Here is an 18,470-nt window from a genome sequence, read left to right on the forward strand (position 1 = left end):
AAATACGCTGCCACACCAGATTTTAAAGAAAAAATACTTCTAAATGTAAATGAAAGTGTTCTTTCCTCTATGATTTTTAGGCAGTGAAAACACTATTTTGTTAACAATTTAGGTTAGAAGGAGCATCAGGTTGATTTTCTCTTTACCTAAGAAATAAATGAACTCCCCAGCAGAGAAGCAGTTCAATATCTCAATGCCCTCCCACTCTCATGCCTGGGCAGCAACTGAAATCCAAGTGAATCTAAGCCAGATGTCCCATAAAGCTGATCTTGTTCTTAGGTCATTATTTGTGGTATGATCTCATTCAAAAAGTCCAATGCAAACCCAGAGATGGTTTTGATGACTTTTCATTCCCTCCAGAACAACACCTGAGGATAATCACAACATTGCTGGGAAAGGCACTGAAGAGATGGTATTTCTCCCAAAGAACTTCAAATCTACTTGAAGTCAATTAAGCACTTCATGGAAGGAGCTCAATGGACTGAACTTCTGACAGCTTGGCTTTTGAGGGCAGGAATTCAGCAAAATGTCATGTGCTCCTTCATATAAGAGACCATTACCCTTCATCTAGGGCTGCTGCTGCTGCTGCCTGGGTGCACCTTTTCTGTTCATTAGACAAATTCCTCTGGAAACAGCTGGATTGGAGCTTGCACGTGACTCAGCCCTTGGATGTTGTATACCTTCTGCTCCTCGCCAGTCCAGTCTCTCACAATTGCAATTAGAAACAGAAACTCTAGTAAAATTAATCCAAAAGCAATTTAGGCAAAGCTGGGGGGTGATTTAAAGTTCGAAGGTGTAATGGATTCATGTCACGTGTGTCTCAGAAGCAATAAATCCTGCTTAGGGAAATGTCTGAGGAAAAAAACACTGCTAGGCTATAAAATTCCACCTCTGAGGATTATAAAACAACAGGCACAGAGCAAACATCCTTTCTGAGCATAATAGGAGTGTCAGAAATGATTGACAGCAGTGACAATCTATCACAGGCTGCCGTGTCCCTGCCTCAGCGCTGTGCTCGGGGCTGGCTGGCAGCAGAGGAATTGTTTATTCACTCCAACATCAGGAGGAGGATGGGACATGTCAGAGGAATAAATGCACCTTTCCTCTCCACCTGCTTGTATGCCCCAGTGTTGCCCTGTTCTAAAGTTCTTCTAAGCCTTCTGATGTTTACATTTTTGTAATGGAGCTTCTCACACACTTTTCATGTAAATAATGATTGGTTTTGCGTTCCTTTCTAGAAGAAAAAAGAATTAATAGTCTATTGGTTTAACCAGTGTGGTTGGAGAGGTGGCAATTTCATCCTCCAATCCATGGTCACTTTTGGAATTCTATAAATATCGAAGTCCAGAAATAAATGTGCCTTTTTTGCCTTGGACATCTCAGTGTGTGAGTGTCGTTCATTTTGTGTCGTATTGCAACACCCCAGCATTATCTCAGCACACCTTTGTCACCATCATATTTTCTGAAAAACCCCTTTGTCCAGGATTCTTCTCCTGGGAAGCTGAGAAGCTTCAGAGAAAAAGGGAAACAGTAATTATCTCATTGCTTCTCCTGTGTTTTGCTGCTTTGGAATGTGTTTGGAGATTGTTCACCCACAGGTGATTGTTTCATTGGATTCTGCTGTGAGTTGTTTTGACTCTCTGGCCAGTTGGGGCCAAGCTGTGTCAGGACTCTGGAAAGAGTCACAAGTTTTCATTATTATCTTTTTAGCCTTCTGTAAGTATACTTTCTGTATTCTTTAGTATAGTTTAATATAGTATTATTTTATATAACATAGTGTCATTAAATAATAACTTAGCCTCCTGAGAGCATGGAGTCAGATTCATAATTTCCTCCCTTCATCTGAGCACCCTACAAATACAACACACCTTTTCGTTCAGGCAGCACAATTCCCATCCTTGGAGCCCTCCCCCCACCAGGTGGGCACGGACACAGTGATCCAGGGAGGGAAGGTGATGTCAGGAATGTGCTGCACCTCCTGGGACACCACCAGGAGCCTTCTCTCCACCAGGAGACACGGTGACCACGGAGGGAAGGTCATGTCAGGAATGTGCTGCACTCCTGAGACACCACCACGAGCCTTCAGGGCACTGAGCCCAAGCCCTCACCAGCAGGGAGGGTGAAGTTGCTTTCCCAGAGCTGTCAGCCAGCGCTGTGACCAGGGGTTTTTGTGAGAAGGAAATCCTATCCAGGGCATGGAAGGGATGGAGAGCACCGGGGTCAAGAGATCCTGCAGATTGTAATGACTTTCATTAAATCACTGTCTTCCCTGGGCTGAATTTGAGCTGACAGCCTATTGCTGAGAGACTCCACACAGCTTATTACCTCTCCCTGTGTGCAGTTTAACGCTGCTGACGGGGCTGATGGATCAGCAGCCCCTCAGCCAGCTCACACCACAGCTGCCAGCACCATCCTCCCCCCAGTGCCACCTCGTCTGCCACCCGTGCCATTTCTCTAGCCAGAAGGAGTTCAAAATACGCCCCATTTTCCATGGAGAAAACTCATTTGCACATGGGAGATGAGAAGAATTTTTTCCCCCACTCAACAGCTGTTTCTCCATGCTGTGTTTACCAAGAAGTGACTTCTAATTTTCCCTGCAAAGCCACAGTCACTACTGTCACAGTTGCTTGTACATGACTACCACAAAACTGAGGCATTAAAGTCAGTGAAAAGTGGAGTAAATTGACAAAACAGATGGGCAAAAGAGGCTCTTCCAAGCAGCCAAGGGAGAAATAAATATGGCCTAATATATGTAGGGACTGGGCTGATGCTTAGGGGCACTGAGTGCACATTTGAACTATCAGAAAATCCAGCTGTGAAACCCCAGGGAGGCTCCCTGGTTCTTCTTCTCCACTCTGATGAGCATCCTTGTTCTTTGTGCTCCCAGTGACACCTTGCTGGGAGGGCACGGACCTGCCCCTTCACAGGCAGATGCACAAGGGCCCCAGCACAGCCTCCTCTAAAAGCCCTCACAGTGCTCTCCAGAGTGGAAAGCTCTGTATGCTGGTTCAGTGATTCATCTTAAGCCAAAAAAATGACTCAAGATCAAAGTCACATCCATGGTGAACCCGAAACCTTTGTTTCAGCAACATCTCCTGGTGCGTGTCCAAGCAGAGTTCCAAAAATGTGTCCAATTTCTCTCCAAGGCAGAAGGGCAGCAGGCACAAGGCATCACCCCCACATCATCCCTGCCTTTTCAAAGCAGATTAATAGTGGCAGAGAAGAGAGAAATGCCCGTTAACTGTCCCCTCTGACCAGCTACTCCTACTGGCTTAGCAGTCCAGCTGATTTCTAGCCAAAATATCAAACTGGATGTTCTCTCCTCAAATTATCCACCAGTCAAAATCAGGTCCATGGCAGGAGAGGGGAGTCAAAGTGCCAAGCACTGGATTATGGTTTATCTTTGTACAGAGCCTTGCACAACCAATCTTTCCATAAAATAACTAACAGGGAAGGGAAGGGAAGGGAAGGGAAGGGAAGGGAAGGGAAGGGAAGGGAAGGGAAGGGAAGGGAAGGGAAGGGAAGGGAAGGGAAGGGAAGGGAAGGGAAGGGAAAGGAAGGGAAATAATTGCATTGGTGATATTTTTTCCTGCTGCGTGATTAGAGCCACAGGGCACTCTGCAGTCAGGGTTAGCACATATTTATATTCACACACTAGCAGGGATATTCCTGCTGATATTCCTGCCAGACTCATGTTTCTTTCATTCCTCAGAGGATTTATTTTATTGGTTTTTTTGTTGGTTTTTTTTTTTTTTTACTGGATGTCATCACCTGTTTACTTCCATCCTTCTACTCACCACTACCACTTCCCACCTTGTCATTCTTCCAGCTTGAAAATCCCAGGCAAGAAAATATCCTGTCCTTTCTGGGAAGGGATCCAAGCACACCATGAGGATACAGGAGCACTTGACATTTCCCTATTGTTCTTAGCATTTCCTAATCAGTCTCTCTATCACAGGCACCAATTAGTATGCATTCAGGACAGCTGATAAGTAGGAAAGCAATTCTTGGGTGCTAAAAATAGAATTCCTGCACAAGGGGATTATCAATAGGTACCTTTTTGCCCCATTTTTATTTTTATCTGCTTGCCCTCATGCTTGACTGCCTAGAGGTATTCCAAATACCTGGGACATGGACAGGGTTGGATGGGGCTTGGAGCAACCTGGTCTAGTGAAAAGTGTCTTTGCCCAGGGTAGGGAGTGAAATGGATGAGATTTAAGGTCCCTTTCAACCCAAACTTTCTGCCCAAAATGTCAAGTTGGATGTTCTTTCCTCAAATTATCCAGCAGTCAAAATCAGGTCCATGCCAGGAGTGGGGAGTAAAAGGGCCAAGCACTGGATTTCAGCTTATCTCTGTACAGAGCCTCACACAGGGAGGATTCCATGGATTTCCATGGATTCTGTGATTTTATTCCCACCTGCAGGAGAATCTATGGAATCTATTCCCACTGTGGGAGCAGATCCAAAAGCACAGTCTAACTCCTTGTGCTCCCCATGGCACTTCAACAGCATTAAATCTGGTGGTCTGGGGGAAATGGAGGGGACTTGGGTAGATGTGCCAAGGTGAGATTAGCACCATCCTCACAAAAATGAAATCCAGAGCACAACAGGGAGGGTTTGCTCCCTGTGCACTCCACAGCCTCCAAACCTGGACTGACTCCTGGTGCAAACACACAATATTAAAATATACGTGCTGCTAACAGCAGGGATCCCCAGGCCACTCCCCACGTGCAACAGGATCCCTGCCAGCCAAAGTGATCAGGACCAGAGGCTTTGAAAGTGAGAGAAGCAGATAAGATAAGATAACTACCAGATTCCACGTGGGAGAACATGGAAGCAGAACAGGCCATCCCGGGTCCTAGAGAGCTCAGAAGATCTCAGGACAGCCTCAGGCCTCCTTTGCCTGATTTTAGAGTAGAAGAGAGAGGAGACCACCCTGTTTCAAAAGAGCCCTCTGACAGAAGCTGTCATTTTCCATCCAGGCTTTGCAAATAAAGACCAAAAGGGAATACAAAAAAATAAATACAATTAATATTTCAAAGGGTGTTTTTTTGTAGGTTGAAGGAAGGACTACAACACAGCAAAGCTACAGAGAAAGAGATTTTTTTGTTGAAGCAGCAAAGGCACAAAGAAACATCTGCACATAATTTCATGACTTTTAACTGGCATTTTAGAGCTTGGCTAAACCAACAGCTCAGTTGTCTGGCACTTCTAAAACTGGCATTGAGCACAGATGCTTAGTGGACAGATGATTTTCTTTTGCTAGTGCTGATGCTGGATTCCCATCAATGGGGTTATTGCTGTATTCCCATCAATGGGTACATTGCTGTATTTTCTCCTGAAATCAAGAGCCATTTTCAACCTTGAATCTGAGGCTCAGCCCCAGCACAAGCTGCACACTCTGTGCACTGAGATGTTCTTCCCACAGCTGCAGATTTCAGAAGCCAAAATCAGTTTTGAAGAATCAGCAATTAATGTTCTCCACAGCTAAAACTGCACATAAAAATGACAGATCCCTCCAGATCTGTGTAATGTGTCTTCCTCACATCCTAACACACGTTTGTGTATTGATTTCCTACCTGTGCATCCATCAGGAGGTGCCTCATCAGCCTCATGGCACTTTTCAGAGATTCCTTCTCACTGGGCAAAAAGGCATCATCATCCTCATCCAGGGTTTTTGACTTGCTGACAATAAAATGGGAGATCTGGTCGTTCAGGGAATGCAGTGTTTCAACAGCTGTGGAGACACAGAGGGAAAGCACGAAACAGGAATGAAACCATGCTGGAGGAAGCCAATATAATTTTTTTCAGTTTGAGATGAGTGTGATTTGCTCTGGAAAAGTGTAGCTGGAAATAATTGATCCCCATTACCTCCCCTGGACTCTCCTGAGAGGACCAGCAAAGGCATCATACAGACACAGGGACAAGACCCTGAGCAACCTGGTCCTGTTCAAGGCAGGCTGGTTGGGAATGAGGTTGTATTTAAGGACTCTTCCAAGCCAAATCATTCCAGGATTCTATTATTATGTTTTTAATCTCAAGTAACAAGTCATGGCTAAAGTGAAAATAAGGAAAAAAAAAAGTCAGTTTCTTGACTTGCAGCCCAGAGACCTGTTCCCTCTGATGTGCAGGGAACCAGAACTCCAGACAACACAAAGGAGAGAAGCTGGAAAAATTGGCTTTTTATTAGCTAGAGTAGGTGTGAGTCAGACCAACAACTAAAATATTGCTCATTTTCTTTCTTGGTGATTATTGGTATTTGAATCACTGTTAATCTTTTAAATTCTCCTTCGTGGGCTCAAACCCCAGGTATTATATGTGAAATTCTGCTCCCTGTCAGAAATCACCTCCTCCACAGCTCACAGAAATCCCTCAGCAATTTCACACACCTTATGAAGCTGCAATTTATATATGAACCAATGGTCACATTTATTTCCACCCAATGAAAAGCTCTGGACTTCAGCAGATTTGAAAAATCTGCGCTGCGATTTGCTTCTCAACCATGGTGAGTTTGGAGGTTTCATTTTTACTGCTGGCTCATTAAATAAATGAGATCCAAATAATTCTTCAGTATATTTTCTTTCTGCTGGTGGCTCAGGCAGTGGAGCCCTTTGATAAGCTCAGAGTAACACATCACTGTCACACCCTGAACGTGCTGCACACCCTGGCTTGCTCAGGCTGTTTATGAATAAAGCAATGTGTTATTTAGGACTCTCTGACAAACTGATCTGAAGAACACGAGGCAATTGAAATATACTCGACCTAGTTCTGTCTAAAGGAGATCTTCCCACAAAATTGGAAGTAGTAAAGATTAGCCAGAAACCACTCATTGAGGAGCAAATCTTCCCCAGACAAAAGGGCCATAACAAATCACAGTTGTGTCTCCAAAATGCAGGAGGGAAAGAGCAGAATCCTCCTTACTGAGAGGGTTTATTTTTCATTAAAATAATAAAACAAAATCTGTGCCTGGAAATGCCTTGGTGAGGGGATTGGGAGGATTCCCAGCACTCAGGGTGTTCCTGCACCTCCTACTAATAGAAAAGGGGTTTGAGGCTCACCGTGGTGGAGGGTCCATTTTAAACCACAACATAAATCATAGAATCATACAATGAACCATGGAAAGGTTTGGATTGGAGGGGATCTTAAAGATCATCCCAAAGATCATCCCTGCCATGGGCAGTGACACCTTCCAATATCCCAGGCTGTTCCGAACCCCGTCCAACCTGGCCTTGGGCACTGCCAGGGATCCAGGGGCAGCCACAGCTGCTCTGGGCACCCTGTGCCAGGGCCAGTCTCGGCTGGTTTAACAATTGCACTGCTGGGTGGGGCTCATGTGTGTAAGAATCCGTGCCTGGTGGGCTGTTTGGGCCCACCAGCTAGCTATGGACCCCAGCCATAGCTAGCTATGGACCCCAGCCCACACCATCTTACAGGGATGAAAGGCAAAAGATGAGAAGCATTCTTCTCCACGTGGGGAGAAATGCCCTCAGTTTATTTCCTTGATAGGAGACACCAGACCCAGGTGAACCCCCAGATGGAAAAGAGGGCATCACCTCATGGTGGGAGATTTTAAACCCGGGGGAATGTGGGGCAGAGGAAGAGGAGCACACCCAGGGGGATACCAGGGGTTTGTGAGGGAAAAACCACGTGAGGGGAGGAACAAACCATGCGATATAACACAAACTATTCAGTGCAATATAAAGACTACTCAGGGCAAATCTCCAATCACCCAGTGCAAAACAACTAAATAAACTACTTAGTGCAGTACAACACGAAATAAACTATTTAGGGACCACAGCCAGGGGGATACCAGTGAGGAGGGGTGAGGGGAGGGACTGACCAGGGGAGACCACCAGTGGTACTGGAGAGAGGGGTGTGTGAGGGAGAAGCCATGTGAGAGGGGAAGAACAAACTGTGTGATACAACACAAAATATTCAGTGCAAAATAAAGACTACTCAGTGCAAATCTCCCACCACCCAGTGCAAAACAACAACTAAATAAACTATTTAGTGCAATTCAACACATGTGCACCCCACACATTTGTCACAGGGCAGCCCAGCCCCATCCTGTGTCCCAAACTCCTCCTGCTCGCGGGCCTGGCCCGTGGAGGCTCCCAGGCCTTGTCTGAGGGGGACACGGGCCTGGGGAGCACAAAGGGGGTGGAAACCACGGGCAGCTGAACTTCCCCAAGTCACCACCCACAAATCATTTTGTAATCATATGTCCTCACACCAAGCAACACTTGTGAGCCCAGGAAGCTGCAGGTTTTCCATGCTCCCCGGGCCTTGTCTGAGTGGGACACGGGCCTGGAGAGCACAAAGAGGGCTGGAAACCACGGGCAGCTGAACTTCCCCAGGTCACCACCCATAAATCATTTTGTAATATTTCCTCACACCAAGCAACACTTGTGAGCCCAGGAGGCTGCAGGTTTTCCATGCTCCCAGAGTGATGTCTGAGGAGATCACGGGCCTGGGGAGCAGCGTGGCACAAAGTGGGGTGGAAACAACAGGCAGCTGAACTTCCCCAAGTCACCACCAACAAATCGTTTTGTAATCATATGTCCTCACACCAAGCAACACTTGTGAGCCCAGGAGGCTGCAGGTTTTCCATGCAGGAGAGCAGCAGGCACATGGCTGCACACAGGCAGCAGCAGTTTGATTTTCTTATCACTTGTAGACTGAGCTAGCATCTCTATCAGGCATGTCAGGCCTGAAAGCCATCTCCCCAGCACTAATGCACCAGTATTGATTCATCCCATCCTTTCTGACCGACGAGGAATTGAGGACAGATCATTTTTTTCCTACTCTGAAATTTTGGCTGGAGCCCTAAGCCCACATCTGCTTTCAGTAATACAAATGTACACCAGAGTTCTCCTCGAGCTGATGGCTCCCTTCCAGATTTACATAGACTGTGACCAGAAACTGGTACACAGAGAACTTCTCCCAGGCTTTCTGATTTTAAAGAAATTTGAAACAAACTAAATTATATTATCCTATGTTATTCCAACCTCTTCATCTGAAGCTAGAGCTCTCCATTCTCTGATATTTATTCTCTTTCTCTTTGGGAAGTTTAGTGTTGCTGGAGCAGTATGTGGCATATGAAGCTCAGGGGGGCAAATGCTTCTCTCATTTGTAATTCTTTAGGTTTAGAGAGATGCCAGAGGAATCAGAAGAAATATTTTCCAGTAAGAATGTGGGCAAAGCAGATCAGTATTGACTTGAACCAATTTTTAGAGGGATCTGCCACCGTGCTGTGTTTATACTCTGCTTAGCAAAACAAATCTTTTCCCATGAACACAATGGAAACTGTATTGGAAAATAAAATCCTCTGAGTCTTCCTCATGAAAGTAAAAGAGCCATTTCCAAACCTCCAGCCTACACACACAGTGAAAACAAAGCTGAAAAGACCAAACCATTCCTGACACTATTTTTCTGGAAGTCCTGTGTCAGTCTGCAACACAGTTTCCAAAGCAGAAGAAATTTGATATTTCTTATTTAAATCAAGAGAAACTTCCTGCCTTTTTGCCCACTAAAAATCTAAAGGAGAAAGATAATGAGGCAAACCCTTCATCTGTCACAATGTTATGGCTCAGACATTTCTGCTGAACAACACTTTCACTAACCCAGACAGTTCTTTGTGAAAGCATCAAATTCTTAAAGGGAAAAAGTATGAGCCTCTGATACAAGCACAGGTATGTCCAGTGGAGATTAAAAGATACTTCTTGGTCCCCTAAAATGAAAAAAAAAAAAAAAAAAATTAAGAGAGCACCTTTCCCTTGCTGTGTCATTCCCCTTGGCTCGAGGTTGGTAACACATCAGTAATGCTGCAAGCGAGACAATGGGCTAAATAAAAGTTACAGCTGTCAATGTCCTGTCAGCATCCCAGCTTTTCCCATTCCAATTTCATCATTTCCCCACTGCGAGGATCAATTTCAAGGGGTGAAGGAACCATAACAATCCTCCATTAGCTCTTTGGTGTCACCCCAAAAAGAGATCAAATAACTCAAGGGGGCAGGGGTTCTGCCTGCTGCTATCAGAGAGGATGTGCCGTGCTGAGGTGCTCAGGTGAGGACAGTTTGCCACTCCCAGAAACAAGAATGGGTCGACAAAGTTGGTTTTCTGCAGGGCAGAATCACCAGAGCCTGAAGGACGTGCAGGGGAAAAAGGAAATTGCTTTCTGTCGGAGGCGAGGGAAAAATTATACTTGCGCCAAAAACTCATTCAAGGAAGAGGCTGAAGCAATAAAGTTGTTCCAGGAGACCCCATTTTATACACTCCAGCTACTGCCCAGATGAGCACAAAATAAAATAAAGCATAGATTATATATCCTGAGATCTAGTGACAAAAGCCAGCAGAGTCTAAAATTAATTCTCGGCAGCAGGAGTGAGTAAATGAAAGAGGACGGACACGATCATAATTTTATCAAGGGAGGCTGCCTAAGGATTCCTGGGCTGGCTCTGCCACATGAAATAGAGAAGATGTTTGAGGCTGACTTTGGTGTGAGCAGTCAGCTCTCACCACTGGGGATCTGCCCCTGTGGAGAGAGAAGTCAGAAAGCTGCATTGCTGGATGGATCCTTTGAAAACTCATCCCAAGGGAGCAGCATTCACAGCTCTGGGCTGCCAGGGAAACCTCACTGGCTAACCAGGCCCTCAGAGTGTCTGCACAGACTGGGATGTGTGTGGACAAACTGTGGAATTCATTAGTGTTTAATGTTACCAAAGAGCTCCTTGAGTAACGGCCACGGGGGTTTTTGCAGTGAGGCAAAAGAAAATAGAGCACTTCAGGCCTCCCTGTGTGAGCTCTCCCCGTGTTTTCTGCAGGGCCACTCCAGAGCCAGACTGAGGACTCGGTAGCATGAGGGGCTTCAGAGTGTCCAAATGCCTTCCAGCATCTCCCAAAGTATGGAATCATGGAATGGTTTGGGTTGGAAGAAGTCTTACAGATCATCCCATTCTACCCCTCCTGCCATGGGCAGGGAGACCTCCCACAGGGTGCTCCAACCTGGCCTTGGACACTTCCAGGGATCCAGGGGCAGCCACAGCTGCTCTGGGTACCCTGTGCCAGGGCCTCATCACCTTCACAGGGAAGAATTCCTGCCCAATATCCCATCTAATCCAGCCCTCTGGCAGTGGAAACCATTCCCTGTGCCCTGCCCTTCCATCCCTTGTCCCCAGTCCCTCTCCAGCTGTCCTGGAGCCCCTTTGGGTACTTGAAGGGGTTCTAAGGTCTCCCCAGAGCCTTCTTTTTTCCAGTCTGCACAATCCCAATTGAATTGTTGGATTTATCTTTTTCCCACTTGAAACCTCTTTTTGAAGAGTAGGTAAAACTGCTTTGCTCAGATGATGAAATGTATTGAACTTTTTTTTATTGTCAAATTATAACCTTATGTGTGACTTCAGCCCCATGACTAACGATGGATGCTCTCAGTCCCTCGAAGGAGGTGAGAAGGGAAAGTTCCCCCCCAATGCCTGAGCAACCCACAGGTTTGGGGCACTGAAAGCACAGAGAGACAGACAGCACAAGGATCAGCAGCGTGTTCTGCTTTCTCTAAATCACAGCCACTTCTCAAATACTCCCTCATCCCCACCTGCAAAACCTTCTATCTGCACAGGTTTGGGCAGAAATTAAGAATGTTCTTGAGAAAGCTCAAAATCCTGCCTTCGGAACCAAAAAATAGCCACCCCTGCAGCCCTGGAAATTCAAGGCAGTTTGGGTTATGGCATGTAGACAGTACAATGTGTAAAAATAAGATATTTATATAGCAAAATTATAATTAAAGCCCAGTGTTATTTATATTATTGAGACTGTTTTTTGCTGTGTCCAAAAAAAGGACACGCAAGACATGCAACAGTTCATTTTTTGCCAGATTAATGATTCTGATTAGGAAGCCTTTCCTGCTGTAGCATTTGCTAATTGCATTTGGACAGATCAATTAATTTATTCACTTAGCAGTAGAAAAAACCTTCCTTTGTAAAAGTCAAGCTCATGAAATCACAGAGTCATAGAATCATAGAAGCATGGAATCCTCAAGGTTGGAAAAGGCCCCCAAGATCATCAAGTCCATCCTTAACCAGATACCCCTGTGCCCATTGACTCACATCACAAAATGTCATCTCTGCTTGGTTTTTGAACACTTTTATGGATGCTGACTCCACCACTTCCCTGAAGAGCCTGTTCCAATGCTTTCCACCCCTACAGTGAAGAAATATTTTCCTAATATCCAACCAGTTCCCCCCTCTTGAGCCATTCTTGCACTGTTTTAACACCTCTCACTTCCACCCAGATGAGAAGCTGATCTGCAAAGCTGCAACATCCACGGGCAGCAGGATCACAAGGCAGAGCTCTGAGCAGACAGAGCCCATTTTCTTCTACCCAGGCTCTCCTGCATCTTTGCAGCTGGAAAATCCACCCTGAGCCATCTGCCCCATCCATGTGCTTGTGCCAGACGTTGTTGACAGACGCAGCCTCAGAGAAACGCTGGGAAGATCTCAATCTGAACCACTCCAGAAATATTTTCTCCTGTTATTGCTAAGAAGAGACCTACAGCTTTTTTCTTCCTTTGTGGCCTTTAACTTGTTTCAAAGGAGGCATTCAATGAGCCCCCTCGTAGGAATAATTTACCACACCATTAAGTGAAGAAAAAAATATCTGGTGTCTGCATTAGGAGCTCAATCACCTTTCAAGAAACACTGCAAATAACCCATTACAGTAATTACTGACGAGCTGGTCTCTCTGGGTTCTGAATGGTTGGTGTATAACTGGCAAAGAGCTGCATTCACAGCTTCCCACATGCAAAAGAAAGCCATCAGACCAGTAAATGGCACTAGAGTTCCAGAGGAAAACATGCTCAGCAATAAAGGTGGTCATTTTTTCAGCTTATTAGTTTCTCTTTACAAACCCGACCTTTTTGGAAATGAAAATAGCTTCAAGTGGAGCTCTGCAGGGTGGTAGCAGCTCTTTAATAATCAAAGTTTTTCATTGACATCTCTTTTATGGTGCAGAAGCTTCTTTCAAAGTTGGACTTTAAACCACTTCAATAAAAATGTCATTTTTGCATTGTTTTGGTGTGTTTTGAATCTAGCAACACAGAAATAAATTTTGTAATTTTTCTTTACACTCCCTCTCTATTTAAAAGCTCATGTTTGAATGGAAAAAGGATGTGAGTTCCAGACCTGTCTGCAAGGACAGATGTCCATATTCTCCTTAGAGAACTCCCCTGTTGCTAAAAAAATTCCTGTTAATGTATCCAAGACATATCTGAATTGAGTAGGGAAAGAAGAGCTGTTGTATTTTGCTGTGACTTTCTGAACTTTTTTAAATCATCCCTCTGGAAAGGCCTTTTCCTCTTTGCCTCAGTTTCTTCAGCTGTAAGTCATAGCTACTGATGACAGTGAGATGAAGTTCACTAGAATTCTATCAAAATTTTAAAAATGAAAAGGCTCAGTGTTTCTTCTCACTAAAATACTACCAGGGCCATTTAGTACATAAACAATATTTTTCTCTTTGGGTAAAATCTCACTAGAGCTACAATAACATCATCCAGGTGAGGAAGTTATCCCATCCCTAAAAACTCACTTATTCACCCCAGCTGTATTAGTTAAACTACTAAACATTATATAAAAAAAATACCACCCACTCTAGGAAAAAAAACCCAAATTCATATGAATTCCCCTGTTATGCTTATGGTTATGATGGGAAAATGGAGTTGGAGCAGAGGCTGAAGCAGCTGGGATGGGGTCCTGCTTCTTTGGGCAGTGCCTTGAGCTGAGAGAGCCCACGACTCCACCAGCAACCCAGACTGCAAACCTCATGGCTGGGCTGTTGTTGCTTGCAGAAATATTCAAACTGCTGAATATGGCATTCACATTCTCTGGAAAAATTCCTTTGCCCAGGATTTTTCTCCTGGGAAGCTGAGAAGCCTCGGAGAAAAGGAAAACAATCCTTATCTCATTTGCTTCTCCTGTGTTTTGCTCACATGTGGAATGTGTTTGGGGATTGTTTACCCACAGGTGATTGTTTAATTGGTTTCATGTGAGTTGTTTTGACTCACTGGCCAATTGAGGCCAAGCTGTGTCAGGACTGTGGAAAGAGTCACGAGTTTTCATTATTATCTTTTGAGCATTTAGTAAGTATTTTTTCTGTATTCTTTAGTATAGTTTAGTATAGTATTCCTTAATATAATAAAGTATAATAAAGTAATAAATTAGCCTTCTGAGAACATGGAGCATCAGATGCATCATTCCTGCCTTTGTCGGGACATTTCCCAGCAAATACAATAACTGAATTCCCCAGAGAGCCGCAAACTGCCAGGCCAGGAACAATGTCAAACTTTGAGAAATGTGGCAGGCGTGGTGCCAAACCAGCAAATCCAACTCCTGCAAGAGAAACTCCATTCAAACTTGCCAAGAACCAAAACAACCTTTCCAAAAGCAGACACGGTGTGGTGACACCCGTCCTCACAGCTGCTGCCTGCTCCTTGCTGTTGGGTAATCATTCATTTGTCACCTCCATGGCTGATGGTGCAACTGTTGTATTCCAGAAACAATAGCTGCTTTATTTAGATAAGAAGGAAGAGAACAACAGAAATTCCGGGTGCCAGCAGCAGGATCAGACATGCAGCTGCTGTGAGCTGGCTCTGGAGCAGCGATGCCCATCTGTGCTCACATCAACAGTCTTGGATGGGGTGTAGGACTGGCTCCCACTTCACACAAAATGAGCTCCAGGGTCTTGGATGGGTCAGCTAAACCCTCAACACATCAGTTCCCATCTGTAAACACACATTCTGCAGCCTGTGGAAATATCACACACCACGAAGGAGAGATGCCACGAGTAAGGGACTTGTTTGGCTCTTCCCCAGCTATGAACTGGGAGTTGTTCTGCTTTAACAAGCAGCTCTGCTGCAAATAGGATGCTCCATCTCCTTTGTGTCAAAGGTGAAAGAAAACCCTTCCTAAAGGGAATTTAACAGTCACAGGCTTTTCTGGGGTTTGAATGAACTGAAAGTGTTAGAAGACAACTGAGCTTGGTTTGTTTCCCACCAAACATATGGAAGAGACTGAAGTTTTATGTGTCGTTGTGAGTGTTGAGAAACCAATTGATACTGTCTTGGTAATCTGCTCAGGTTGCAATAATGAGAGAGGGTCACCAGCAATCCTGAAAGGAGCTTGAAAAACAAGATGTAAAAATCAAACATGCTGTGTTTGTTCTCATCATCTCCTGAGATCTTTGTTTTACCCTTAGGATGGCACATCTTTCAACCAGAAATGTTAGAAACAAAAGAAAAACCAAACCAAAATAAAAAGCACCAGATTTGTCACATCAGAAAAATGTCAATGATTCTGAGACTTCAGTAAAGTCGTGAAAACTGGCAACCTGCAAATCTTTCCCTGCATGTGTCTGTATTTGTTAATAGATAAAAGAAGGGATGGAGAATACTGTTAAAGCAAGTATTTAAATTTCCTTGGGAGCTGCCTTGAGCAGCTCTGCTGCTTAAAACCTTGGATGTGACACTAACAAAACGCTGGGCTTAGCAATTCTATCTTAGGAAAAACCCTTTTATTGGCAGAGCATTAGAAAAAGCTGAAATTCAAACAGTGGAAACACAGGTTGATAAACCTCGGCTGAGTACAGCGGATCAGAGGGTCAAGTTTTATCAAGCACTCACACAAACCCAGCTGTCTCAGGGAGCCTGGGAGGGGGATTTAGTTCCTGCTGCAGATAAAGGTGATGCTGAGGACCACACCAGATGCTCCATCTGCACTGGCCCTGCTGGCAGAGCCCCCAAGCAGCTTTTGACTGATAATTGTTTTAGTCCCACGTTTCCTTCTCATCCATTCCCATTCATCCACAGAAACAGCATCAATTCCTTTTGAAGATGGAGAAATCCACACCTGTTTTTATTCATCTAAACCATTCAACTCATGAGATGATGTCGCCTATGGATGTACAATACCCTGGATATTTTGGATTAGTTGCAGTTTGTGAAATTTTGTGGTTCCAGTGTCCATTGCTGCTTGATTTTGACTTGTACAGTTGCAGCCAATCTCCCCAACCCTATTTATGTGGAATAAAAATAACTATTTAGAAAATAAAGATAAAATGAGACTATATTCAGCATTTAATAACCCTGACATGATTATATCTTTGGAGCAAAATCTTCACATTCACACTTCTTCAGTGTGTCATTTATTTTTATGGGCCCCAAACTGAATAATCTCCTCCTAAAATAAAGCAGATTTTTTTCAGACCAGTGTTAGAACTTGTTATTTCTGTAAACTACATCTATAAAATGCAGCAATAGAGTATTTTTTCCTAAATAAAAACCATTTTTTTCTGTATCCACAGTTTCAGACTTAACGTTCCCTGTAAGTAAGAACAAGTCATGCAGGCTGCAGGCTTAGAAGTTGTGCCAGGGAATAATAGGAAAAATTTCTTCACATAAAGGGTGCTCAGGCACTGGAATAGGCTGTCCAGGAAAGTGGTGGAATCATCATCCCTGGGAATGTTCAATATGGATGTGGCACTTGAGGAGGTGCCCACATAGGAAATGTGTCAAACTCTTCTGCATTTTTTTTTCCACTGAAAAACACAAAAGTTTTTAAGGGTTTTCTTTCAATGGGAAGATTTCCTTTAGAAAACATGCAAGTCCTGATGATGCTTAAGCACATCCTCCTCCAGTGTCAGGGACAGCATTTGAACAGGGCTCAGTGGGCACTTCCCATTTCTTTTCAGTCATGTTGTTTTCATTCTACCTGAGCATGATCATTTGTCAAAATTATGACAGAAAAAAAAACCCCCAACAAGTACAGAATTCAATAGCCATTAGAGAGTATTCAAATGTTTCCCTCAGTTGGAATCATTATTTCTTATCGATTAGGTTTTCTAGATGTTCCTGTGGAAGTGCTTTCAGCTCTGTTGTATCCAATGGGATGTGCAGTGGGGAGGCAGCACCTCCTCACTTTTTCTGTGCAGAAAAGCCTCATGTGACACAAAGTGGATTTTTCTTCCTGATGACCAGGGGCAAATAATTTGTTTCTAAATTTCCCTACCAGCAGAAAACAATGTCTTCTTTGTTTTGGGTTCCCTGGGTTTTGTGATTTAGCTTTGAACCTTGACTTCATGGCTGAGCGATTTCTTATTTAAATTATTCACTCTGCATTTGTAAACTTTCCTTGTGGTATTCATTTCAGGAATTTGAAAGCAGTGAAAATCCCAAATATCCGTGTAGACAGGGATAACATATATTACATTAACCTCCCTTCCTCACTTTCATCTGTAGCCTCTGCAGCAGGATTGTTTGGCAAAACAATGGTATTAATAAAGGACAAGAGGAGTAACTGTCACCAGTGTGGGACAAGTAACAGTTTCTCTGGGTCTGGACTGAAGGCACTTGAGACAGTAGCTCATGTTCAGACTCAGGTGTTTATTATTTCTTATCAGTGAAACAGTCTCACCACTGGGAGTTCAGCAGCTTTGCATCAGAAGGCACAAAATGGCCAACAATCTCTTGTTCCAAGGGCTTTTAACACTAAACTGTCCAATGAAGAGCTGACACCTGGATTATTTCCCCTTTTAACCCAATAACTGATCCCACAGAGCCCCAATGTGGGCTTTGCTGCCCAATTACAAAATGCCACCCAAACCCATGGAGAAGGAGGAAGAAGCAGCATGAAGAAGAAACCCAGGATGACACCCTGTGCCCTCCATCTTGCTCTCATCCTCAACACACTAAACATCCCAGAACCTCAATTTCTCCCCAAGTGATGCACCTACACTGCTCTCTGTAATCCATTTCACACTTTTGTGGGTTCCAGTCTATCTTGCAGTCCAGGAAACTTTCTCCATGAATGAGGGTCACAGTCAGTGCTGCCCTGGGGGTCAGGGCACCCCAGAGCAGACAGAGAAACATTCCCAGTGCCCTGGGTTTGCACAGGGAAGCAGCATTTTGCAGGCAGCCTTTGGGGGGGCTGGGGTTTTCCAGCAGTTGTGTCCCTGTGCCAAGTCCAAGTGAGGAGCTCGGGCTGCAGCCAGCACAGGGAGAGATGAGAGCACTGCAGTGCCCTGGCAGGTGCAACCACAGCAGCAGCAGAGCAGGAGATATTTAAAAGCCTCCCTTTTCTCTGTGACATGAATTATTAGGTAAATAGAAAAGGTTTTGATTAAAACATTCAAAACCCCCTGAAGTGACTCAGAGACTCATTCTGTTTTGAAACCTGCCCTCAGTTCTTGGGCTCCTGACGTCACTGAGGCATTTCAGTGTCTACCTTGCTTTTCAGGACGGAGCTTAAATACTCGTGAAGGGACAGGACAAGGCAGTCATCCAACCCTGGGTGTCCAGCCTGTGATGGGTGGGACATGCCCAAAAATGAGTCACGTGGAAGCACACTGACCTGCTGCCACACTCACCCTGCCCTCCCAGCTGACAAACACAGGGGCTGAACACATCCTCCAGCCTCACTGCTCCATCC

At 44.6% G+C, this 18,470-nt stretch overlaps 1 protein-coding gene across 2 annotated transcripts in view; it reads right to left on the minus strand.

The window, feature by feature from the left end:
• The window catches only part of KAZN (kazrin, periplakin interacting protein), a 214,320-nt gene that overhangs the window by 154,904 nt on the left and 40,946 nt on the right, over positions 1–18,470 (minus strand). Inside the window, exon 2 of one of the 2 annotated variants that reach the window (XM_038159739.1) lies at positions 5,580–5,737. In XM_038159739.1, the coding sequence (XP_038015667.1) occupies positions 5,580–5,737 (158 nt within the window). Of the gene's footprint in view, positions 1–5,579; positions 5,738–18,470 lie in introns of those variants that run through there. The other variant, XM_038159744.1, reaches the window with a different exon arrangement.

The sequence above is a fragment of the Motacilla alba genome, chromosome 21, assembly GCF_015832195.1.
Source record: "Motacilla alba alba isolate MOTALB_02 chromosome 21, Motacilla_alba_V1.0_pri, whole genome shotgun sequence".
NCBI lineage: Eukaryota > Metazoa > Chordata > Aves > Passeriformes > Motacillidae > Motacilla > Motacilla alba.